The sequence below is a fragment of the Platichthys flesus genome, chromosome 9, assembly GCF_949316205.1.
Source record: "Platichthys flesus chromosome 9, fPlaFle2.1, whole genome shotgun sequence".
Lineage (NCBI taxonomy): Eukaryota > Metazoa > Chordata > Actinopteri > Pleuronectiformes > Pleuronectidae > Platichthys > Platichthys flesus.
In genome coordinates this window covers 27,010,982-27,038,055 of record NC_084953.1, presented here as the reverse complement: position 1 = coordinate 27,038,055, position 27,074 = coordinate 27,010,982, and the positions used below count along the sequence as shown (strand labels likewise).

At 40.0% G+C, this 27,074-nt stretch overlaps 1 protein-coding gene across 3 annotated transcripts in view; it reads left to right on the top strand.

The window, feature by feature from the left end:
- The window catches only part of b4galt6 (UDP-Gal:betaGlcNAc beta 1,4- galactosyltransferase, polypeptide 6), a 44,514-nt gene extending 19,458 nt beyond the window's left edge, over positions 1–25,056 (top strand). For 2 of the 3 annotated variants that reach the window (XM_062395250.1, XM_062395248.1), the window contains 2 exons: positions 13,191–13,292; positions 22,467–25,056. In XM_062395250.1, coding sequence (XP_062251234.1) covers positions 13,191–13,292; positions 22,467–22,614 — 250 coding nt within the window. In that variant the 3' untranslated portion in view covers positions 22,615–25,056. The remainder of the gene's footprint in view (positions 1–13,190; positions 13,293–22,466) is intronic. The other variant, XM_062395249.1, reaches the window with a different exon arrangement.
- The last annotated feature ends 2,018 nt before the right edge of the window (positions 25,057–27,074 follow it).

Genomic DNA, 27,074 nt, shown 5'->3' with positions numbered 1-27,074 from the left:
CTGTTATAACTACTGTATTTTCTTGATCAAAAGTCGGGCTGTGTAGGCACACATAATATGCCCAGTATCACTTTACCGTGCTGTATACCCCTGCTGCATTTCCTCCTTCCTCCATTCCCCTTAACCTTAGTGCACACTAATCAGAAGTTATTAGGACCTGAACAGTACTTGAAGTTTACTTTGTGTTTCTTTGATTCTCTTTCAAGTTTATAAGAAGAAGTCCAACATTTCACCATGAGATATAATGTGACGTGTACAGCCAGGACATCACAATTAAATTCCCAATAACGATCCAGAGTTATGATCCGACATCATCGATAAATAACAAAATGCATGTGCTTGTCAGTTTGTGTTAAGTGCGACAGAGACCAGCAGACACACTCCTGCAGACAGGTGAGAAATGGAGAGCTTGGAAAGGGCTTGGAAACTTTAAAGTTAAACCAAATTGTAACAGTGAATCAGACTGAACAGTAAAAGTTCAGTCTGATTCATTTCACACTGACATTTCTCAGTTTTCCTTCTTTTTGAGCTAAAAATTATGTATGATAACCTCCATTTGTGGCTTTTAGAGCAGTTTAAGCACCAAAAAGTCGATGGAATTCTGTCCTGCTCCACTGTCACTCTTTTAGGTTAGAGCAGTGGTTCTCAAACGTTTTCTGTCATGCCTCACTAATGGTCTAGAATATTTTTCATGCCCCACCGTCTCCCCAGCCCCAACAAAATGGGCTAAGTTTAACATGTGTATTTACATAACATACACATTAATCCACATTACTTTCAGGAATTTCTGATGTACAAATAAAAAAAACGTTGTTGCTTTTTCAAAGAATAGTGCCATAACTTTGCTTAAATTCAACGTAATTTAAGTATTTTGGGGACATTTATCACTACATTCCTCCATCAGTCTGTACTTTTTCAATAATAGAGAAAACATTTATTCAATTATATCACTTAGTTACAAAGATGATAAAGCTAAGTCAAAAAGAACACATGCATGTGACTGGGGTGTAATGTTTCTAAGTGTCTTCTTAATTTGTTGGGTCTCATAGAGTTTTCAGATATAAAATCCACACTGGTCTCTCCTCATATCCTCCCCCTTTGACTGTGAACCCAAGAGCAAGACAGGCTTCATCGTATTTTCTTTTCAACTTGGTTTTTGAACACCGTCTCTTGTTTGTCCCTGACCGGCTGCTTCACGTGAACGAGCTCTGATCTCACTATGTGTGTCTCTGAGTGAGTGAGCGGGGCAGGGGGCAGAGCCACGGGGCATGAGAGTGTGCGCTGTACAGGGAGCCACTGCAGAGGGGCTGAAGAGCCGGGTTGCCGACCCCTGGCTACAGCGAAAGAGCGATTCGTTTATTGCTGCGCCGTCAATGAGATGCGGACGTTAAAACATTGGTTCGGCTATAATATTAGTTCCGCCTCACATTTCCCCCTCCCGGTCGCGCGCCCCACCTGTTAATGCCTCCATGCCCCACCAGTGGGGCGCGCCACACAGTTTGAGAATCACTGGGTTAGAGTACTTAAGTCCCATTCATTCGATTTTTGAGTATAATTTCACACATGTATGTGAAACAACGGGGGGCTCCTTTATTGAAATATTCTCGGGGGCACCCTTCAGTCATTTGGCCACACCCATGCTCAACAGCCATTTTAGAAATGAAGTTGGGCCAATCTTGATAAATTTGCAAAGTTTAATGAGTTTTCCTAGCCTGACGTTGTCAGACTCACAATTTTAGTCAGAATGTGAGTCTGAGACCGCTCCATTGGGCTGTGATTATGGGGCGTGTTTCAACTGACCAGGAAGTAAAATTCCTCTTCGCTCAATTGGATAGACCTACAACCAATCAGAGCAACGTAGTATGTGACGTATGCTAAGCAACGCATTGTGAGTTATTTACTGACCGGTTCACACCGGACGCTTCAGCTGGCTCCCATCCACTCCCATGTTAAAACTTTGTGCCGGTCACACCGGAGGCTGAAGCACCGGGGCAGCCATGGCGCAGCGCGGTGCTTCACCCTCCGGTGTGACTGGCACAAAGCCGTGCAGCGATCTACTGGATCAACGGGTGATATTATTAGCGCTGCCCGGCGGTTCAGCGTCGCTTCAGTGTCCGTTGCACCGGCCTAGCACCGGGGCGATAGGGATTAGCGCGGTGCTTTGGCGTCGCCTCCACGTTCTGTGTTCCTCTTTCAAAATGAATGCGCTGTCGATGTCTTCTAAAACAGACTCAATGGCAGCATCTACACATCTCAGCTCGCCAGCGGCAGGCATGTTTGTTGAAAACGAATTCAACCCAAGGGCACTTTGATGACGTGGTTGATTACGTTACCGTTGATCATCTGTCAATCATCGTATAAAGCCCGCCCTGACAATCTGATTGGCCCGGTCGGGCATCATTTTTCCTCAACAGAGCGACCCCAGACCGAACTGCCCCAAAAATGTTGTGGGCGGGGCTAAGTTCGTCTGGCATCCAGGCTAGAGTTTTCCACTACCTAGCCATTAAAAAAACATCCTTAGAGTAATTAGGGGGCGCTTTTTTATTGAGAGGCTGTTTTCCTTTAAACCATTGTCCTATGGGAATTTGCTTCATTTGAAAGCCTAACATTTTGTGTTACATGCATCCTCCTTTTTTATTCCTTCTAGTCTACCGGCCTCCCAAACCAAATTGCAATTTTCTCTCTGAATACTCAGTTCAGCTCGCTCTACTTCTGCCTAATTATGACTGGATCTGCATTATTGGTGATTTTAATATTGTTGTGCAGGTGATACTCTGGCAGGGGAATTTCTTACCCCTTAGAATCACTTATTTTAGTTTTACACCCCACTGGGCCAACCCATGACAAGGGCCATACTCTCGATCTTGTAATATCATTTGACCTGAAGATCTTATTAATATCTGTGTATATGACCTCTTTTGTGTTACTAATAATTTATATTCTCCCTCACCGCCCGAAATCAAACTGGCCCCCATTAGCTCTCACATTATTAATTCAACAACAGCTGGCAAAGTTTCATATGCATTCTTATTACTCTTTTCGGCCCTGCCCCACATACAGTAACTGACACTGAACATCTGGTGAACTTCTTTAATAATCTCTGACTGGCATCATTGGATGCAGTTGCCCCAATCGGAACTAGTGTCAAATCTGATCTGTGGTTAAGTGACATCACCCGCTTTCTAAGGAGGAAGGTGCGTAAAGTGGAGCTCAAATGGAAAGCCAGCAAACTTAATATTAATTAAGAACACATGAAGGACTTCATGTACAAATATAATGCTGCTGTGAAAGAAGCACGGGCAAACTACTTTTCCAACTTCATCTATCAGAATTTTCCAAACTCTAAAGTTTTCAAAACACTTTAACGAATTGTGGGATCCATGACTGACAGCACCCCCATGGCCTTCCTGCCCTTGAGCCCTCTAGACCAGTTAACATGCCATTCCTCAGCTCCTTTTTTACCAGTGACTCTTCCTGAACTCTGACTGATATGGTAACTCTTAGTCCTTTCAATCTAGCAATTATAAATAGCTCCTTGACATCTGCCTTCTACCCTGCTAATTTCAAAACTGCTCTAGTTGAACTACTCCTCAAAAAACCCAACCTAGACCTCTTCACTCTCAATAATAACAGCCCTCTTTCAAAAATATCAGTCTTATCTAACCAAGATTCTTGAAAATGCTGTGTTCAAACAATTGGTACCTGAAAGACAATAATTAATTTGATGCATTCCAATCTGGTTTTCAGTCCTTCTACATTACAGAAACTGCTCTTTTGACAATACGCAATGACCTTCTTTTGCATGAAGATGCTGGTAAATTATCCATCCTCTTTCTTTTGAATATCAGGTCAGCTTTCAATACTGTAGACCACCCCATACAATTTTGTTTTACTCAGAAATATTTGTATTAAGTTTTCATATTAAACATAAAATACATCATATCCCCTCCCAACTTCGAACCCAAGTGCCATGCCTGAGGGAATATCGCATTCTTGGAATTTTATAATAAGTTGGCCAGCAGGGAGTCAAAGGACAATGTGGGAGCCTTGGTTGGTGTCAGACGTGTGTCAACCTCTCCGGTGGTGCTGAACAGTGCGACCAGAAGGTTAGGGTCGACAACTAAAAAGGCAATAGAAACTTTGAATTGCTCGTCGTGTGATAGCACTTTCTTTCTCTCCTAATGGGGTGGTTAAAACCCTTGACGTTCCAGCTGAAAAAATCTAGGAGGCTAACCCTTCTCCTTAACTGAAAATGTAGATTGGTAAACAGGCCAAATTAACCCCCGCCCAGATTAAACCCGGGTATACTTTGGCCCAGGCCAGAGTTTACCCCGGGATAAACTGTGTAACAATTCGCCCTGTTTAAGACCCAAGGGGAAAATTACTACGCATTATTTCTAAGGACCACAGGTGGTCCTGACCCGCTGTGTACGGGCGCATGCCACCTGACCTGGATTATAATAAACGAATAATCACTGGTTGGACCGATAACCCTTTCATCGGTCTCACCACAAACAAGATAAATATATATATAAACGAAATACACTCAAACAGGTTGCGTACAATAATCTGTATTACACAAAACACCATCAACCCCACATATCACCTCAGCTCGTGCCCGCAAACAAAGGCGGATACGTGAACATAAACACGCTATTTACAAAAATCACAAACATCAATATTTCCCCACCCCAGGTTCATAACATAATCCCCAAGCAATGTCCCAAACAAAAAACCTGCAGGTGTGGCGTGGTGAGTTGTCGCAAACAATCCAAACAAAGTCAACGCTGTCCTCACCACCTTCCAAGTGCCCAGAAAATGTTCAGTACTTGCGTTAATCCATTAAACAACTCCCAGGCAATAATCCCGTTTCGGCAAGAAAATCCCATGTAGGGTTTAATTGATCTCCGATCCCTCGAACCTCTGGAAGCACCGCCAACCCGCACTACCCAAAAAACCAAGCCTGCGCGGCGTCGCTTCCCCCATATTTATCATATTTGCCTTTTAAAGAACCTCACATATACATCCTAACACATATAATAAACAAATACATACAAAGATCCCTTCCGTCATCCTTATAATTTTATTCACAGACCACAGTGCTCTAACCTGGGCCTTTAACCGCAACAGCTGTTCAAGATAAGACTGCCATGTCAGTAGCACATTTGTTGTACTCTGTTATTTGCCGCCTTGGCTGTATGGACACTCTGATTATTGGCCAGGGACGAGAGTTTGTGATCTCGATCATCGACAACCTGATGGAGCATTTTCAAACAGATCACCGCATTTCATCTGTCCACCACCCACAAACAAATGGCCAACGGGAACGTGACAATCTGAAACTCAAAGAATCTCCTAGTAAGCTTGTCAATGACCAAAGAAACAACTGGGACCAGTTCATCCCTGGTGCTCTGTTTGCCTATCACACATCTGTGTAAGCCTCAACCAAGTGCACTCCATTGGAGTTAATGTATTGACGGAAGGCCAAGCTTCCTATGGACCTCAAACCCCCAGAAGATGACACTGTGGACCCCATGCCACTTTCAGATGATGCCAATCCTGATGTGCTGGATACACTGATAGCCATTCATAAAAGCTCCACTTTTATTTATTTTAATCTTTGTGGAAGTCTAATATTTTTTCAGTTTTTCTGGTTCAAGTAATAAAAGTATATGTTTTAGAGTTTTAAGATTTAAGTCGGTTAGCTTTCTTACTTAATTTACCTGACAAAGCTGAACCCCCAATAAAATGTTGAAAAATTAAGTAATTCTATAAATTGGCCTAGACCATAACATACCCGTGGTATAATCTAGCCTAGGCCCCTTTAACCCCGGGTATAGTCCGGATTGGGGGTATACTATGGCCTGTTACACCGGCAGAAGACATAGCATGGAAACATAAGGCAAGTATTAAATCGGGAGAGAACCAAGGCTTGTGAAGACCCCAAGGACTGCACAACCCTGATGACATCCAACCCCCACCCTAACATCGCAACAAGACAGCTGCCAAAAACACAGCAGAAAACTCTTTAAACTACCAATTGTATACCTAAAATAAATCTTATACCAAAAAAAACACACCCCTGGGTTAACATTTCAACTTTGCTGGGAACATGTTGAGTGAAAACTGTGCCATTTCACTGAAAGAGAATATACAATACCGTCTCTAAAAAAAGTGGGATGATATGATGATATCAGCTCTTTAAAGTATTATGCTGCCATATTATTAAGGGCCTTGTAGGTGAGGAGGAGGATTTTTAATTATATATTAAATTTAACAGGTAGTCAGTGTAGTGAAACCAATGTCTCATTTTAAACCATTGAGTACATATCTTTCAAACCCCATTTTGTGCATCCGCCACTTTTCGCACAAATGTTGGGACAGACTCTCAGGTCAATCGGGCATGCCCCTTATTTTTTTGCAAAGTTTCAGCAAAACCTATGCATGTTTAGGCCACAAAATATGCAAGTCATTATTAGGAAAAACTATTACTTGAATTTCAATAAGGTCATTGCAGCGGTCCCTGCTGGGGCCCTAATTCAAGCTGCAAGCGGCTATTGTTTGGCCTTTACAATCCAAGTGTGCGTCAGGGTGTGCTGTGGCTTCAGTGTAATTACTTGAAATTGGTTCATATGGCATTGCATTATGGGTTTCACACTGCATGGAGGAGTTAAATGTCACATCCTGTTAAGGCATGCATCCTGTTGCTAGTAGGGGGTGCTAAAATGAATTTTGGCATGTAAATGGGGTCACAGAAGATCATCAAACATGTTAAGTTTGGCGGATTGGACACAGTTTGACGACACTTCACATACACGTTGCTAAACAGAACCTCATAAAGACCACAACGTTTTATGTTGAAGTTGTATAGATTAAAGTGACCCAATATGAAGCAAGTCGGATTCATCCTTTAGGAAGAGATTGTTGAAGTAAAATGCATGGAGCTGGCAAAAATACAACAATATTACATTTAAAATGGTGAGGTATCGTACATATACTTTATTAGATTTTCATACCTGTTGGTGGAACCTGCCGCCAGTGCGGCTGCAGGGGGAGCTATCGGTACAGTTTTGTGAATTAGGTGAGCCCCCCCCCAAAAAATGTGATAAGTTCAATGAAAAAGCACAGGATTGACCACATCTCCCAGTAAGGGGCAGTGTAGAGATGTTCAGGCCGAGACGCTTACTGAAAATAATTTTGGTGAAGATTGGATAATGTACACTGAAACTGCTGTTTAACTGCAATACATAAAATTTGACACCCTGACAAGGCCACATCGTTTGACAATAACTTTACAAGAGTACAATTTTCCATCATTATGGTGTTTAGATTGCACTGACGAAATCTGCGCGTGTGTGCGGGCTCCCAGAGAGTGCACACACAGGCCCCGGGCCTCCACCCCCACTCACTCGCTCAGAGAGACGCACACAGTGAGATCAGAGCTTGTTCACTTGAAGCAGCCAGTCAATGACTTACTGGCTGCTTCTTAACAGTGGAAATAGTGAAACACTGAGTTTCTCTGGTCACAGCTGCTCTGAGATCAGCGCCGCAGCTTCTTGATCAGAGCAGAAGCTGCAGTTGGTTTGTACTGAGCTTCAGTTTCTGTGTCCGCCTCCAGTCTGACCTGCTCTCTCTTTTTGTTTTAATATTTCGTCAACTAAAATATGAGTCACATCCTATTAGGTCTATGTCCTGGCGCCCTTTCCTGCAGGTCGCTAATGTTGAGTTTCTGACCCCCGGCCTCGATAAGCTAACCATGGATAAATCCCCAAAAAGAAAGTCTCTGAGAAAAATAGAGAGTTCAATTCTGCGTGGACAGATTAATTTGCTTTCACTGCCCAATGATGTTTGCTTACCTGTATGCAAACATCAAAATGTGGCAAAGAATTAGCAAACAACAAAAGTGTAATGTTGAAAGACATTTCCAGAACAAGCAGGCAGCATTTACTGAAAAGTACCAAGCTGGGGATGAGCAAAAAAGCATAGTTCTGTCTTAAATTTATTTCAAAGTAGGTCTACACATGCCAATGTATTTTGTTCTACTCTCCATAACAATTTGGTATTTTCCTTTGTTGTAACAGATAAAAATAGCAATAAAATGTCAACAGTTTTCTTTATTGTCATTCTATAATTTCATAAATACAACAAACTATAGTTTATATATATATATAGTATAACTAGATATAAAACTTTATAAGCTGTGTCATCAAATATGTTTGCTGCTCCAGAAAAACTTTATTTGGGGTTAGTAAAGGTTGTCTACCCCTGACCTAGAGAGATAGAGGTGACCAAAATAAATGGGACTAACCAATCACTTTAAGGGCTGACATATCGATGAAATAAATGACAGAATCAGAATCAGAAAGTATTTATTGCCGAGTAGGTTTACACCTACAAGGAATTTGCTCTGGTTATTGGTGCATACAATGAACATAGAAACATAAAAACATAAAAACACAATACTTGTTCCATTTAAAACTCACAATACCATTCTGTTGAATGCATCAATACATAAATCTTTAAATTTAAGAAAAAATATGGGTAAGGGTCCTATTTATATGGCAAATATGGTACTGTCTCCAGGGTGGTAAAGAGCATCAAGCAAACTTTTACATTAATGTTGGGCATAGAAGGGAGCCGATTATTTGCTAATTATTAATAATAATCAATCATGGTTATAACAATTTTATATTATTATAATTGAAAATTAATTATTACGGGGAACCACCCTGGTATCAGCGACCAATACATTATACATTAATAGTAACACACATCGGTACCTAAAGTGTGTGGAACTACCCTGGTATCAGGGACTAATACATAATACATTAATGGCAACACACATGCGGTACCTACAGTGTGTGCGTGTGTCTGTGTGGGTGGGTGGGGAAGAGGGGAGGACAAAAATGCTGTGCGACATGGCAGAAGGGCCACGTGATTTGACTAAAAAAGGTCTACTACAAAGGGTACAATGTGACCTAACACGCAATCCTGGCCATGGAATAGCAATGAGCAGACCAGGTGGTTTTCTCACATTGTCGAGTACCCAAAAATGTCTGAAAAGCGGTTTTCATACATGCACTGGACTTCACAGTTCCTCTGTATTTTCTCCGGAGGTGCATGTGTGAGATTCTCTGCAGTTTCAACACAGCAGGGGATACCCTTCTGGTTTGAGTGAGTTGATTATGGGCAGGGCAGCTGTGGCAGCTGGTAGAGCTGTCGTTCTCTAACCACACAGTCGGAAGTTCAATCCCAGTCTTCCCTAGTCCGTATGCCAAAGTGTCTTTGGGCAAGTTACTGAACCCCAAACTGCATTTGGATTGTATGAATGTGTGAACGCATTTGGGATAGTTTTATCTCCCTTAATGGAAGGCTAGTTTTTTCTGGGAACAATGTAATTGTTTTTCTAGGAATAATAATTAGCTCACAGAAAGTAAAAATCATTTATGCAAGCTATTCTATTTAGTTGCCTTATTGTGGAAGGTTGGTCAGGGTATTTGCGTTTCCTGTCATCCTAAGCAGAGTTTCTGAAAGAGACTTTTATTGTGAAGAGCCATAGTTAGACATTGTAGTTTTTAGAATTCTTAGGGTTATGAAACCGCTTTTATCATAAAATCTGTTCATCCCGACATCCCTAGTAAGTACAATCATTTTTAAAAACATAACAGTTTGAGTTGTAAAAAAATCCATTCAGTTCATTAATAGTGACACCATCGCATAAGATTGATAGCCTGCATCTGTGTTGCCATACCTGACAATAACTCTTCAATTAATTTGTCATTGCTGCTCCCTTAATCTCTATCGGATATTTTTTTTCTGGATAAATACTTTTAACATTGACACACCTTTTGATTATGTTACAAAGTGTTTCTTCTAATCATTGTTGAAGGGGCCTTCTTATTAACACAAGTTTTAAAATCACCAAGGATAATATGCTGAGCATCAGGGAAAATGCCTTGCAAATGGTGCACAAGTTTAAAGGGATATTTGAATTAAACTATAACCCGCAAGACTGCCCGCAAATTAGTTTAGCTTGGTAAGAAAAAATAAAGCTAATGGTCATGCCTCGTATATACTTTGGGACATCCAACCCAGATCCTTTGAGTTTCAGTGTTGCCTCAACCAAACCTGTATGGTTACGTCTTTATGTTACGCACCTGTGTTTGTTGCCGCAACCCACTCCTCACTTGTGCTCTGGTCTGGCTGCCCACTGAAACACCTGTGCTAGCTGACACCAACAAGTCGAAGCATGGCTCATTTTCTAACAGTTTTCCAGAGGGCTCGGATGAACAGCGGAGGAAAGTAAACAAACTGTTAGCATCTTTTCAACGAGGTCAGTGTGCCCTAAGTCGCTATTGCACTGAACAAGAGAGAGCCATGATAGCATCTCTACACGTAGCCTAGACACTAACCAGACAGAAGAGGCCCTTTACCTAGTCGGAGACTGTTAAAGACTGCATGCTTGCAGTTATTGATCAAATGATTGTTGAAGAAAAAGTGAAGGAAAGCTTAACTTCATCCATTAAAAAAGTACCTCTCTCGGAACACATCAACTCTCTGCAGAGTGGAGCTACTGGCAACGGATGTCGCAGGGAAGCTTTTGGAAAACCTTCGAAAGCAAGGTTTATGTCTATCGCTGTGGATGAATCGACAACTGTACCAACATGGCCCAGCTGTGCATATATGGGAGGTTTTATGATGGAAAGCGCACTGAGTCAAACAGGCTAAAAACAACAGAGGTCTGATATGTATGGTAGTTGTTAAGTAGTAAAATACCCTGACTGAGGCATGTGATGATATCAAACTGAAAATGCACAGACTACAAATCTGTTTTAGGGTTCAGCAAGCTCCCTTTTGATTGTCTGGAGTTTTAGTTTCAGGTTCGTTTATTGTTAATATATATATATATGAATACTATTAGGGGAGAGCGGGGTAATGTGAGACATTTTTTACATTTGCTCCCCTCTAGGCGAGCTAAAATGATATTCCAGTAAAATTTACACATTTCCCATTAATTCAGGATGTTTCATAGCAATGAAAATGATCAGAATGTCGTCAGGACAAAGGGCAATTAAAATATGATTGTTTTGTTTTTTTAAGATTTTGTCTCACTGTACCCCTAAGCTGGGGTAAAATGAGACAGACCAGAGAAATCAAGGGGGTAAAGTACCATAATAACACATTTTGTTATAGTTAAAATCAAGACAGCTAGATTGCCAACCACACTTTCCAAAACTAATATTGGACTAGTAACAGAATCATGGGGATTGGTGAAAAAACATAATTACCACAGCACCAGCACCAACTTCTCCTTCATGGCAAGGGGGGAATGGGAGGGGCTTTAAAACATAATGGTCACATGACCACAAATGTGTTCCGTTGCCTAGATACAGGGGGTGTCTTACATTACCCGATGTCTCTCATCACCCCGCTCTCCCCTATACTATTTTCAAATTGCTTTCTACATTTGGGGATATGGACATGTCAGATTCTCATTTTTGTGTTTTTGATGTAACTTTTACACTTCTATCAAAGCTTGATAGCCTTCCTGTGTTTTGGAATGGAATGACAGTCTGTAACTGACTATATAAATTAGAAAAGATGCGTGTGTCACTGTTTACCTGTGGAAATATACATTACTGTTTTTCTATAGTGCCTAAATCTCCACTATAGTAGGTAGCAATGCTTCCGGAACTAGTGATGCTACCGCGCAACTTGCTCATACCCCCTTGGCGAGAGCTTGTGTGCAGCGTGTGCATGCAAACTCGGCGACAGAGGAGGATATCCGAGGACATTTATGCAAAAAACCTGGTGTAAAAGATGTCGTTTTGTGTCAAATTTGATGTCACATGATGATACCACATGCATATAGGAAGCTTTAGTCACATTGTGAGTTGCCCTGATGATATTTCTGGAATTAGTAGATAGAAGATTTTCTTTGCTTCCTCCTCCTTTAATTAACCTTGGTTTACACCTTGTATTTACTAATGATATATTGTAACGTGTTGGGTGTTATAAAAATGTATTATTATTATAGATGTCTATAATATATATCTATACAAGCAAGCCTCACTGTGACCCTCAAAAGTGCTTACACACTCATGATCAAGTTTGACCATATTCAGTAGCACCACCTGCAGTTTTTCATAATATTCCATACAATGTGTTGGAACCTAAACTGCAGACAAGTTTATCTAGCATCCAATAACCAGCAAGAGAGACACTATGTTCTAGTTAGGACACTAAGATCACCAGGGCTGAGACATCCAATATGTAGAAGTGGACAAAACCGAGAGGCGAGGAACAACTCACTGCCGGACAAATGTCCTGAGTAGGAACTCCCCTGAATGAGGCCCAGATTGTTGCCAGACCACAAGTCGAGTATGCATGCATACCCTTATTCAATTAAGATAAAGCAATAGCCTCAACTACCTAGCAAGCGTGTCAGCATCCCCATACACTCCATATAAGTGGGCATGCCACAAACTAGAAACTAGAAAACATGACGCAATTAGGCTGGGTTTTGCTTCAATGTCATCAGCCAGGGCTGGCCCTGGCAATGTTGGAATCCTAGGCGAGATTTCAGATTGGCACAAAAAGTATCAAACTGAACGAGCCTTGACTTCTTTTTGGCAAAGTCATCAATGACCTCATAAAATGAGACTTCCTGTGACACATCATGGTTTATGCTTATCACTGATAGTCAACTGAAACGCTCTTCGGCCGTGGTAGACCTAAAGTATATCTTAATTCAGGGTAAATGATGGTGGTCTTCACAGGTGACTGATTGTGGTCTTCACTGGTGACTGACTCCCCCCCAAGACCCCTCTCTTGTGTGCTTCTGTGTTTTTGTCAAGTGACGACACACACATTTATCAGCCAATAATGATTGGCCTAATGAGATAAGTTCTTTTGAAGGAAACAGCAAGGCTAGGAACAATGTAAGTGGCATAACGGGTCATGACTGGGACCACAGTTCAAATTAAAGCATCCAGTGCATAAAATTACATATGTTTTTAGATGTGTGTTTTTATGTAAATGTTCAACCATTTTAATAGTTTAAATGAACTGTACAAATAAACAAGGCACAAAGCCTCATTTATATGATATGGCACAACTGGTTTAAGGTATGCTGTATTTTTATGTTAGTTTAATGTTAGGAATAATAACGCAGCCTGCTCTCTATCTAGGGTTCACTATTCAGGTTTCAATGTCACACGTCCAGATGGAGAGATTGGCAAGTACAAGTCTATTCCTCATCACCACAGGGGAGAGGTGCAGTTCCTTGGCAGGTAAGAATCTGTAATAATGTCTCCATACCATTTTTTTTAACATCCACAACCAGAGATAAAAAAAAACAAATGAAAAACCTGCTGTCATGTCAAGTCTGTGTCAACTGCCAAAGAGTCCACTTCCTCCATTTACTGTCCATCTGTCATCCTGTCAGCCGTAGCCTGTTTGTCAGTCTTTCCATAATATATAATTCCCGCTAATTCAGGCCATGTTTCGTTTTCAAGTCTTCAAAACTCATTATCTTCCCCTTGTCCATCAGCGTGCACCAGGCCATAATGCCCTTATCCTCCCACTGTCCGAATCCCCCACCGCACCCAGCTGGTTTAAAACTGCTATCAAAAGCCACCCATTTCAATAAATTTGCGTCCTTCTCCCCCTTATTATGTCAAAGTAATTTGAACCATAATTCAAAGGTAAATTTTGTAACCTTCTTAAATGTTTCCCTATCTCCAATAATACTCTGTATCAGACACATTTCAAATGATTTTCCCATTTCTTTCCATTTTGCTTCATAGTCCAGTTTACACCAACAATGCACATATCTCAGCTGGGCCGTGTGGAGGTATTCTTTCAGGTTCGGCAGACTCAGCCCCCCCCTCCCTCTTTAGCTGGAGAGTTCTGAGTCTCACTCTTGGCCTCTTCCCCCCCCCCCATATGAATCTGGATATCATCCTGTCCCATGATATGAATTGTGTTTGAGGTATCTCTATTGATAATGCTTGGAACAAATATAAAAGTCTGGGTAATACATTCATTCTTATTAATTCAATCCTTGAGCTAAAATGCAATGTTAGGGTGGTCCACCTATGTATGTCTTTTAATAATTCTCGGTTAATCCTATCATAATTTGCCCTATATAGTCCTGATAAGTTTCTAGTCACTTCTACGCCTAAATAATTAATTTTTCTTTAGATTCCAATTTAAATTGTATTTTTCCCTGATATCCTTTGGTGGCGTATAATTGATAGTGAGTACTTGGGTATTAGTGATATTTATCTTGTATCCGGATAGCTGTCCATATGCATTCAAGAGATCTTGCAATTCAGGCCACGATTTACTAGGCCGTTCAAGGAATGCAATGACGTCATCTGCGAAGAGGCCGACCTAATGTTCTACTCCGCGCACTGTCACCCCTTGAATTCGTCTATTTTCGCGTATGGCTTTGGCCAATGGTTCAATAAAGTATGCGAACAGGGTTGGTGACAAACAGCATCCTTGTCTGGTTGATCTCTGTAGATCGAACTTGTTAGATAGGCTTCCATTTATTTTGATTCTAGCTGTAGGTCGTTGATATAGAGTCCGAATAATCTGTATTGATTTATCGTTGAATCCAAACTTCTCTGTGAATAGGAAAGTCCAATTTACCCTGTCAAATGCCTTTTCGGCATCTACGCTAACCAGAATCGTTTCTCTTTTCTGTTTGTTTGCCTGGTCTTTAATGTGCAGAGTCCTCCTAATGTTATCGTGCGTCTGTCGCCCGCTCACAAATCCGGTGATTTCCCATGTTTTTTATCTTTTTATTGCCTCCACTACCTCCTCTATTGAAATATCCCTTGTTAGGGTATCATTCTGTGTCTGTCCTATCTTTGGTAGGTCTAGTGTGTTTAAAAAGACTTAATCTCCTCTCTTTGTGCAGACTCTGGCTGTGTATATAACTCCTCATAATATCTCAGGAATGTTCTTTCTATATCCTCTGGCTCTGTTATCAATTGGTTCGTAATCGGTTCGATCCATAAACAAATAATCTATTTTAGAATGTTCTTTATGCACCGCCGAATAGTGTGTGAAATCCTTCTCTAGCGGATGTAGATTCCTCCATATATCGACCAACCCCATCTCCTTCAATAATGTATTTACGTATTTTGATATTTGTATTTTGGATGTTTTTTAGGCTCGTTGTGTCCATGTTATAATTTAAATCTACATTCAAATCCCCCCTACAAATTAGAATCCCTTCTGTTTCCGCTGCGATTAGATCGAATAGCAATCTAAAAAAGTGTTTATCACAGTCTGGGGGCGCTTACACATTCACCAGAGTAACCTTCACATTGTCAAGCTTCCCTTTAACAATAACATATCTTCCCTCCCTATGTCTTATCTCTTTGTCGTATTCGTATTGTACCTGGTTTGATATCATAATCGTCACACCTCTTCTGGGACCTCCATTAAACAAACAACTGTACAGATTTCTATAACCATATCTCTTTAGCTTGTCATGTTCTACTTTGTTAAGGTGCGTCTCCTGCAGATATACAATTTGGGCTCTGTCCTTCTTCAGATTCATCATAACCCTGTCCCTCTTCTTGGGGGTATTCAAGCCATTAACATTAAGTGACACCAGTCTAACAGTCGTGCCCATCTAGTTCTAGATCATTAACCCTATTAAGCGACCTGAACAGCAGTAGGTTGAGTAAACAAGGAACCTTTAACATTGCAAAACGTGCAATAAAACATAACATGAAATTATAATATGCAATAAAATAAAATACAAACTTCTTCCAAAAAGGGGGAAACCCAAGTCCTGTTGGTAGGTTCAGGGGGTATCCTCCCTCTCAGAAAGGGCCCCTCTCTAGAACCGAAATCAAACCCATTCTGTAGGGTTCCCCTCCGTCTAGATATGTCCAACTCTGTCATTTCAGTCTCTCTCAATTGGCTTCAGTTACGTTGGATTTAGTAGAGGTCCGTTAACATACCTTGTAGGCCGACAGACTGGGTTTCATGCCCCTTAAAACATCCATTCAGGTCAGCGAGCCGGACTCATTTCCTTCTTTGAAAGCCCCTCAGCCTCTCCCTGGCAGCAACCGCTGACTTCTTTAACCTCCTTTTTCACCTCGTCCAGTTGTTTGCCTATGGGTGTTAGCAAGTCAATCAGTTGATTTAGGCTAGCTGGCTCCGCAAATGCCCCACTCCTCTCACCCCGCGCTCCACCGTCAGCATTTGAATCCATTTTCTTCCTTTTCTATCACCTCTGACTTGATTTTGTTTGTATATTCGTCCTCTTCATTAGCTCCCTCCTATATTATATTGAATCCATTTGTCCAAATTATGATTTTTGAGGGTTTATCGTTGCCGAGTTAAGAGAGCCCAAAACTACGTGACTGCTCACTCCGCCATCTCCTCCAACTTCAAGGTCTCCATTCTAAAGAATTAAGTCTTTACTTTCACATGAGCTATATCTTTTACCTAATGAATTTAATCAAAGATACTTTTCCCCAAAAAGTATGATACTTTCACAAGATCACAAAAGCACATATTTCTCAATGATGTTTACGAATTACTGTCACTCTTTTTGTTACATGTAGGTGTTCGCGTCCGATTGGATAGTAGGTAGGCATTCCTAAATCACATTGTGTCCTTACGTCTTGCCACCGCCAGGGCTGTTCATTGATACACCCTGTTTTCTTCTTAGCTCCAGAATGGTCATCATTGATAAGTATTAATTATATATTAAAGACCAGTGATACATAAAGAGAACTTGTACATATATTGAAACACACAATATAAAACAATATAACAAACTTAATCACATTAACCATCATTAACACATTGTAGAGTCTTCAACCCATGTGTATTATGTATGTTGAGGGTTACCACCAATACAGAAGTTACTAGAACATACGATGCATGGCGATATGGAATCCATACTTAGAGGATTATCATTCCAGCTTTCACAAATGTTCAACTACAATTTTTTTTTCTATCATGAAACGAGATTTCTATGAAATATGATCTTGATAGGCTTCAAACAGATTATTTAATTTAGTCATTGTACTTCTTTTTTTTTTTACACAATGAAAACCTGAAATCATCAAATAAGCCAAAGACCAAAACTTGGAATGATATATTTGAATTGAATAATAATGATTAATCACAAGAAGGTAACAGTCCTGTCAATCATTTATAATGTCTTAATTATCTAGGAATTAAACTCAATTAAATCAGAAACACACTTGTTAGACTAAGAATTCACTCTTATTACTGTACATCAGTAGCCTGACGTTGTCAGACTCACAATTCTTGTCAGAATGTGAGTCTGAGACCGCTCCATTTGGCTGTGATTATGGGGCGTGTTTCAACCGAACCAGGAAATAAAATTCCTCTTCGCTCAATTGGATAGACCTACAACCAATCAGAGCAACGTAGTATGTGGAGTATGTTAAGCGACGCATTGTGAGTTATTTACTAACGCCGGGTTCACACCGGACGCTGAAGCAATGCCGAAGCGACGCTTCAGCGCAGCGCCAAGCCTTAAAAAACAGCTGGCTCCCATCCCCTCCCATGTTAAAACTTTGTGCGGGTCACACCGGAAGCTGAAACGCAGCGCTGCGCCAAGGCTGCCTCGTGCCGTGCAGCGATCATTTCGGCGTTGAGTCTATTTTTTGCGCTTGATTTTTTTGACTCAAAAAGAGAGCGAGAGGGGGCTACGTATTCTCCACATAGGCTTGAGTGGAGAATACGTAATTTACCCCCGAAACCCGACATTTAATGGAGCAAACAGCGAAGTTCTTCAACATGGATGACATTAAATTAATAATTGAAGTGGAGAAGTACAGTGAGTTGTATGATCCTCGGAACATGTTGTATAAAGACAACACCAAGAAAGACAAATGTTGGGACGCTGTTGCTTAATGTTGGAGCAACAAAGAAGTATATGCTTTTAATCTACTGGATCAACGGGTGATATTATTAGCGCTGTTCGGCGGTTCAGCGTCGCTTCAGTGTCCGGTGTGAACAGCCAAGGTGTCGCCTCCACGTTCTCTGTTCCTCTTTCAAAATGAATGCGTTGTCGATGTCTTCTAAAACAGACTCAATGGCAGCATCTACACATCTCAGCTCTCCAGCGGCAGGCATGTTTGTTGAAAACGAATTCAACCCAAGGGCACTTTGATGACGTGGTTGATTACATTACCGTTGATCACCTGTCCATCATTGTACAAAGCCTGCTCTGACAATCTGATTGGCCCGGTCGGGCAAAATTTCTCCCCAACGGAGAGACTCCAGACCGAACTTCCCGACCTCAAATGTTGTGGGCGGGGCTAAGTTCGTCTGGCATCCAGGCTAGTACATCAGACTTGTAACAGAAATAATATAAAGCATTAGGGATTTGTCTACAGATAGAAACAAACATGGATGGCCCCACCCACAGGGGTACACTCCTGCTATCTCCATCGTCTTCTCAGAAAGATGAATTTAATTTACCTTTACCTTGGACCTTAAGGTTTGTAAAAAAACTAGAAAAAAAACATATCATGCCTTGATATGGCTCCTGTGGTTTTATCCAAGAGTCCGGAAGCCCAGATTTCCATATTTGACTCGAAACAGTATCATTTACGCCTTGTCTTCAGTTTTAATGTCTGCTAATATCTTCCAACGAAATGCATTAAGGGACCGTTGGAAATGCTAACGTCCACTAGCTTAACCACTTCTGGTGGACTTTTAGACTTGAACTTAAAAATTACCTTGTTTGAAGTCCAATATGAATGTCCGGGCTTTCGGACACTTGGATGACACCACACAAGCAGTATGGAGGCATGTTATGCTTTTCCTGTTGTTTTATTACCTCTGAAGATAGGTCACTAATCAACCGTTTACCCCTGAAACTCCAAAAGTGTCAAGTAACAGTGGGTAAAGGGAATAAAAGGGATCACAGAAAGACTGGACAACCTCTTATCTGTATCATTTACTTAAATCAAAACCAAAAGCATACCAATCCTTACCAATGTTGTGTCATAACCTAGACTTAAAGATAGAGAACCGTGTTTTACATTACCTGTGAATCAACAAAGAGATGACCAGAGTTAGCGTCTTCCTCAGGCCAGAGCTTGTTTATTTGTGAGCTAGGCATGAGAAGGGCACTTGAAAATAAGGGGAGGTGCTGGTTAAATAAAAACTTTTCATGGAGTCTTTTCAACCTATTGTATATACACATTAACTGTCAGCACTTAAGTAATTGATGAAGCTAAAGAGAACTAGAAGGCATGAGATCTAAAAGCAAGTTGCAACTTAAAGCTATGGTTCAGTGTGTAATCTGGAACTTTCTTAGGAATTTTGACCTAATAGAAATCTGATGACAGTTACTGACATCCTTGACACAGCTGCCTGCTGTTGCTACCATTAGAGAAAAGTCACAAAGCAATAAAATATAATTTTTTGCTTGCGTCCATTACGGTGGACATAATGCATTACATATTGCACAACAATACCACTTTCCACCTTGTGGTTGCGAGAGAGCATGTACCAAACATGCTTTTACTGCTGTGTACAATATGTAGACCATCAAATGTAAATGATGACTTGTTGGAAGTAAGTAAATGTGTTAAACATAAACTGTTCAATCACATAAACTGTGATTTCAACATTTGAATATCAGAGCTTAAGTTAACACCTAACAGTTTCCATATCTAATAATACCTTTAAAGTGTTAACAGCAGTTAACGTTTGTCATAGAATTCACATTTTAACCAGTCAAACTTCAGTTTGGACAGTTCCAGCTGTTTACAATTGAACACTCTTCTCGTCACATTGGTAAACAGGTAAGTACCTGTCAAGGTTGTGACTGCTGAAGTTGATCCATCATCTAATTATAGTTTAATAGTTTATAAATTATGTTTTAAAATTGTTAGTACCACCTCTAAAAAGAGCATAGTTTAGAGAATTCTAAATAAAGTTCTGTTGTACTGTCACCCTATGAGAAGACACTGAACTTGAGCTGGTTTATTGACATCATCAATAAACAAAACAAACATGTCATGTTAATTTGTTTAAATCCACCTTTTTATCAAGCTGAACTTTAACAGCTGGTTAACAAAGGTTAGCCCTGAGACTAGGGCTGCACAATTAATCAAATTTGAATCGCGATCACGGTTTTGGCTGCCACAATTAAATAAGCATGATTGTCAGCGATATTGATGTTTAAAATGCGTGCTCTGCTACATATCAAATCAAGCGCTTTCTCAACTAACACTCAGCCAACCACCAGGGAGAGAACGAAATGGAAGAGTCATGCGCATGTGAAAGGTAAATCAAATGTCAGGAGCAGAAGGCAAGGAGCTAGTCCCTCGAAAAGTATCATCATCCGTTGTCTGGAAGTTTCTTGGATTTAGGGCAAGTGATGTTAACCAAGAACAAATCATTTACACAGAGTGCGTTAGAGTTGTGTCTGCACTGCATAGCAATACAACTCCTGAAAAATAACCATAAACCACAGTACGACGAAAGCATTAAGGCAAAAGCTAACGTTACCTCACTGAATCTCCGTCCATGTCCAACGTCAACCCAAAAAAACCATAGCAGTGACCCTGCATAGCACGACACTGTATCCATCCACCCAAAGACAGATTGAAATAATGGATGCAATCGCATTTAATTTGGTCAAAGACGTGTTCAATAAATACTGAGAGCAATGAAGGCTTCAGAAAAATGGTAAAGACACTTGACAAGAGATACATGATCCCCAACACGCAATTATTTCTCCAAACAGGCATTATCTGCACTTTATGAAAAACGTCGGGGGGAAATAAAAAGGGATGTCACAGCTGTCGAGTATTTTGCAACTACGACTGACCTATGGCCAAGGAGTGCAATTGAGCCGTACATGTGCCTGAAAATCCTCTACATCGACGGTCATTTTGCAATGAAGAGTCGGTGCTTGCAGACGTCATTTTCACCACAAGACCACACTGGAGAGTCGATTGCCCAGGCACTGAGCAAAGACGTGTACATTAGCTGGAATGTGGCACAACATTTAAGTGAAGCAGTGCTCTGTTTATTTACACGTGAAAGTGCAATACAAATATGTTGTCCCTAAAATGTATGAATATCCTGATAAATAATCCTGATGTCAATAATGATCAAAATAATCGTGGTTATGATTTTGGCAATAATCGTGCAGCCCTACCTGAGGCAAAAGTTACCAGCTAACTAGCTTTCTTGATTAGCGTCGTAATTCACATCAACTGTGATGGTAACTAGCATCCCAACCTCCTCTTGATTCAATCTAATCAAAAAGGAGATTAGGAGGGGCGGTGGACTAGTGGCAGAAACTTTTACCATGGGCAGAAAAGGTCTCTGGTTTGACTCCACGGAGAAACAACAATAACACAAACCTGGATTGATCTGTCCAAAACTCCAAGAGGATTCTCCCTACCCTGTCTAGTGACCCTGAGCAAGGCACCTTACTCCCTCAACATCTGCTCCCCGGGCGCCGTACATGGTTGCTCACTGCTCTGTGTGTCCTGCACCAGATGGGTCAAAAGCAGAGGTTAAATTTTCCTACCTGCATGAGTGTGCATGTGTTTGGGACTAATAAATGCATCTTAATCTTAATCTTCTCACTAATTGCACAGATCAATTTTTAAGTGAATCCGATAAATTCTGTTAATGGAGTTTGTTAAAATACAATTTCTATGACTTCCTGTCAGGTTAGGGCTATTGTCGCAGAGGATTTTTTTTTAGATGTCTGGCAGTGCTATATTTGCCTGGTGGCAAAGGGGCTGCTTTGTTGAAGTGACAGAAGAAAAGTAAAAATATGAATGATAATAACTGTTCCATTCTGTGAATGGATAATGCATATGTAGATTGAAGACATGGATCCTAATTTTTAAAACAGTAATAGCCTATAAATTAAGAACGAGATGCTGTTTAACATTTCTGACAACTCCTGAGCAAAAGGAAAAAACAATAGCAGAAAGTGTATTGCTGACAAATTATCTTAAAAGACATAAGCAGGATAAACACTCTTGAACAGGGCTGATGTTTTCAAAGAAATTTGACCTGTTATGAAATGAAGCAGTTTTGAAATTTGACCTGTTATGAAATGAAGCGGTTTTGTAAAAATGCACAATATTCACAATGAAGCAGCATGGTGTACATCACAAAGATTGTCAAGAGAAATGGGAGGGATCTCAATGCAATTTCATAGTTGAGATTCTATGTCAAAATTAGCAAAGATATTCAAAAAATATTTTTACAATATGTCATTATATAGTATTAATGTATTCTTTCATCAATAGTGGAAACACATCACTCTACACTTCTATTTTCATCCAGCACATGATCAATACTAGACACATTTGCACCTCAAAGCAGTAAACTGTGTCTTAAAGGAGAGTAGAGGCAGGGCAGGAAAAGTGGATAAATATTGATATAAGAAATGTATGACTGTGTGTTTTTAGGTATAAACTGCTGAGGTATTCCAAAGAGCGGCAACACTTAGACGGCCTCAACAATCTTCATTACAGCCCCCACATCTCCCTCAGCAGCCTCTACAAGAACATCACGGTCGACCTGAACCCTGAGCTTGTCCCTATCCAAGACTACTGAATTGCCCCGCCCAGCCCTACTCCACACCCCAACCTGCCCAGCTCAAGTCTGGCCTCCTAGCACCAGGGGGGACATAGGCAGGGAGGGGTGAGGAGATGCATCATGTAGTGCGGCCAAAATACCTAGTAAGAAAACTGGAAAAAAGGAGAGGTAGTAGCAAGTCTCTCAAAGTTTGTTTCTGTTTTTGTGCGTGTGCGAGTGCATGTCTGAGTGCATGTCTTTTTGTCAATATTGGCTGAACCGTACAAGTTGGTCTAGGTTAGGGAGAGAGGCAGCAACTCAGCTCTTGATGTTTACTGCAGAGCCTTAATGTGGCAAAACCACAGCTCCCTCTGGGTGGCTCAGCACTGCTTCACTTCTTATGTATTAAAGTCACCATACAAGCCAAAAGACAGGTTTTTGTCTCACTTTCTTTTCATTTCATGTTGTTAGGCAAACATAGTCCTTTTTAAGATGAAGGATCAGAGCAAAGTCATCTTTAATATTTGCAATTTGTGTTTTTTATTTCGATCTATACTATTTTCTCTGATTCAGGATGTTTGAAAATGTCGTCTACGTCAATCAATGTAATTTGCTGTTTTGCTGCACTGCTGTTGAATCCGCATGAACATGTATGTTAATAGTAGCCTCTTAAAGCTTGAACACAGCACACAATATGTTAATGTGGGCCTTTAAATGCTCAGGCATATTTCAATGATATTCCAGTGGATTGAATTTTATTTCGGCAGCTACCTTCTTTCTGAGTAGTGAGTGTTTTTTTCCTAGTAGAAAGGTATCCAAATCTTCTGATTCAACAATATATATCGCATGCCTTATTTACTTTGTTTACAAAATTGTGCTCATTTCAAACTACACATTATTTCCTCAGCTGGAGATGTGTATATTTGTGTATATTATTTTGCTTTTTTCCCCCCTTGAGTTGCACTTTGTGAAAAAGTAAAGCTGCTCCTTAATGGGAGATCCTGACTTAGTCTCTCCTCCATTACTTTTTACAGGGAGCAGGGTTAGCGATCAAAGCACAAGTGTGTCCACACAACATTCTTTACTGCAGGTTTATGGTCCTAGGTGTGTGTTAATATATATTTTTCTGTCTCAGATGTATTATTATTTTTACAAATAATTTTGTAATAATTTTGTGCTGGACAACGTTAAAAGCTCCTCCTTGTACTCTACCAAGAACTGAGCATGCAATTTGAGGCTAGCCCGTGTGTCTGGTCTGTGGCGTTACCTTGTTTTGCTAAGCTCATGTAGTAAAATATTTTCATACTTGATTGATGGAAATCCTCTTAAATGATTGAAATATCCTCAGTACCACAATAGCTGAATGACAATGGGAAAATGATAGGGAAGGAACTTCAAGCCTAAAAGAATATCTGGTTGAACTGAACAGGGGTAAATGTGTCGCCTCACCCGCACCTTTTTAAGTAAGTGTAATTGAACACTTTTAGCAATCTCAAAGCTGCAGCAACTAGCATCTGCATTAACCCCCCACCACACCTAGAGTGGAGGAGGCCAGATTAATGAAATAATCCCCCCCTCGCCCCTCAAGTCCGATGATCCTTTAATTTCATTGGATTTCATGAGTTTAAATGGACATTTAATTCTCTTCGGAAGATTGACTTTGTTCTGTTTGCATTACATTTTTGGTTTAAATTATGAAACAGTTCTTTGATCAGTCTATTAATTGAATCAATCTAATCATACATGCACAAAATGTACTGAGCCCACCTCAAATGTTTATATATCTTTTATGTAAATGTATTGCCTTTTGGCTGTTGGTCAGACACAAAAGTAATTTGAAGAAATCACTTTGGAAAATTGGGATTGGCAAAATAATTGACTGTACAAAATTATCAGCAGATAGAGTAATATAAATGTAATGTTTTCTTTTTAAGTAGCAAAGCTGTGATTGAGCTCACTGTGTAACAAGACAAGTGTCATAACCAGAAGTATTAAGTTTGCACCCCTTTTCACAGAACAGGTTTGGTTATGCCTCTCCAAATGTCATTTGGAGTTGCGTATATTTTGAAGTCTTAAACAGGCAGAAATTGTGTAAAAAGAGTTGAGAAGCTTTGTAGAATAGATAATAGATAGGTAAAGGTAAATATTTAATATCTCTAAAGGTAGATATTAAATATCTACCTTCAGTTTAAAATGTATTGTTTTTTATATTTGAAAGCACCACCAAACCGATACTTCAAACTTTTTAAGAATTGCTGTCTTAATATCAAAGTGGACATCGCTTGTCAATCCTATCCCAACGTTACTTTCCTTTCCTAAAATTCTTGATGCAGCCATGATTGTAGTATATGGATCAGATTAGACTGAAAAGCTGATTCTGATTCTCCTTACTAATTCTGGTTCTTATGGGTTACAACTTTTAAATACAAAATGTTTGCATCAAAGAGGCTGAATGCACATTAATAAAAGAATTGCCACTTCTTCTTTGAGTTTTATTACTGTCTCAAGATTCAAACGTAGTTTTGCAATAAATTGAATTAACAGCTTAAAAATTATGATCCACATGTTGTATTTCTTTCTGCACAATTTACAGTGACCTAGGAACCCTTCAACAAAGAAGTGCATTGGTATTTTGCATTTGCCTGACTATGCAGTTATCACAAATTGCTTTTCAAAAACATTAGTTTGTTAAGTAAAAATATCTCAGCAGGAATTTTGCAGGGGTCTGATGACAATTTAAGAGAATTAAACCAATATTAATATATATATTTAGCAATTCTACATTAACTGTTATTACCATCCATAATACCATTTTTTTATATTGAGGATAGCATACTGTTCAGATACATATTTAGCTAGAAAAGATTTTCAAAATGACCAAAAAAACATTACGCTGTGACCAATATGGCCAAAGTCTGAATCCCCCCAAAATGTATTGGCCTGTATTTCCTTAAATTGTGATCCAAAACACATGAAATGAAGGTTCCATATGTTTCTCATGTGACCAAGGTGGCATGAATAATATAATTTAATTTAATCTGAGACAGTGTGGCCCAGAGCTTGATGATCAGACACAGAATGGCTCTAAAAGGGTTAACTGAACATAAACATAACATTATATACATTTCAAGATACTGCTGGCTTCTCTTTTTTTATAAGACATAGTGACGTAATAAAAAAATGAATTATCACATAAATTGAGAACTAAGGTACATTCTGTGTACAACACTTATCTGATGTCTCCTGGCGCCTCATTGTCCCAGGCTTTATCTGAGGAAGCGCTAAAGATTAAACACTGTATATTGCTCCAAATCAGTGCCAGGCTGCTTTTACTTTTTTCTAGTTTTGAGGTGCAATCTAACCTGCAGCTAATCAGCGCCCCGGATTCCCTGCACCTAGCCGTGTAGTAACTTTCTTGTTAAGTCACTGCCACACTTTTTACTGTTGACTGTGAGAACCATTTTTCACCCTGCTGCTTGGATTTCACTTGTGCATTCAAAGCGCTAGCTGTAAAGTTTATTTGAGATGCAGACAGACAGGTTCTGGCAGATGATTAAAAAGCTCCTGGCAGGTAGCCTTTCCTTGCAAAGACAAATTAATTCATATATTTTTGCAACAAATAAGCACCACCAAAATGTTACTTTTTTCACTAGTACCATGTAACCGGCACATGGTCGGAACCGTTTTCACTTTGCATCCCTAGTAACCAACCAATTTGACATTGTGTTGAAGTTCTTCTCTAAATTATTACATTCTGGTATTAGATATCTGAGAATTGCCTTTTAGATTTAGTTTAAGATTCAAGCTGTTTTGAACTCGACTGAAGGAGGCAGCTCACAGCCATGAGCACGGTTCAGGCATCACATAGCCTAGCAAAGTCTTATTATCCCTTATGACATACTGTATATTCATTACTATTTTACGAAAGTAAGCCTAATGCTGACAACTCACAGAACAAGCAATGATTTGTTGCATGTATCATTGTAAAAGACTGCACTAAAATATACTTCTAATTCTGATTAATAGACAAATTACTGCAATCTACTGGCAGATCTAAATGGTAAATATACAGCGCTTGTCTAAACTTTTTATCAACTCAAGCACTTTATATCAATTAATCATTAAGAGTACACTTTGGATAACTTTGCGGACAAATCCTGCAAATTTAGATTTGACTTAAGAGTTGTTTACTTGAGTCTATTTATGTGCTAACCCTTTTACATTACATTACATGTCATTTAGCTGACGCTTTTATCCAAAGCGACTTACATTTTTTTAGAACACTCATAATTTTTTTATGAGGGGCCATCTAGGGGTTCAGTATCTTGCCAAGGACACTTAGGCATGCAGATGGGATAGAGTGGGATTCAAACCGGCAACCTTCTTGTTGCAGAGCAACCGCTCTATCCCCTAGGCCACGCTCTCCCCTTTTGAATACCAAATCAAGCTAAAAACAATTAGTTTCACCTTGGTCAGTCCCAAAAAATAAATCCTTTTTC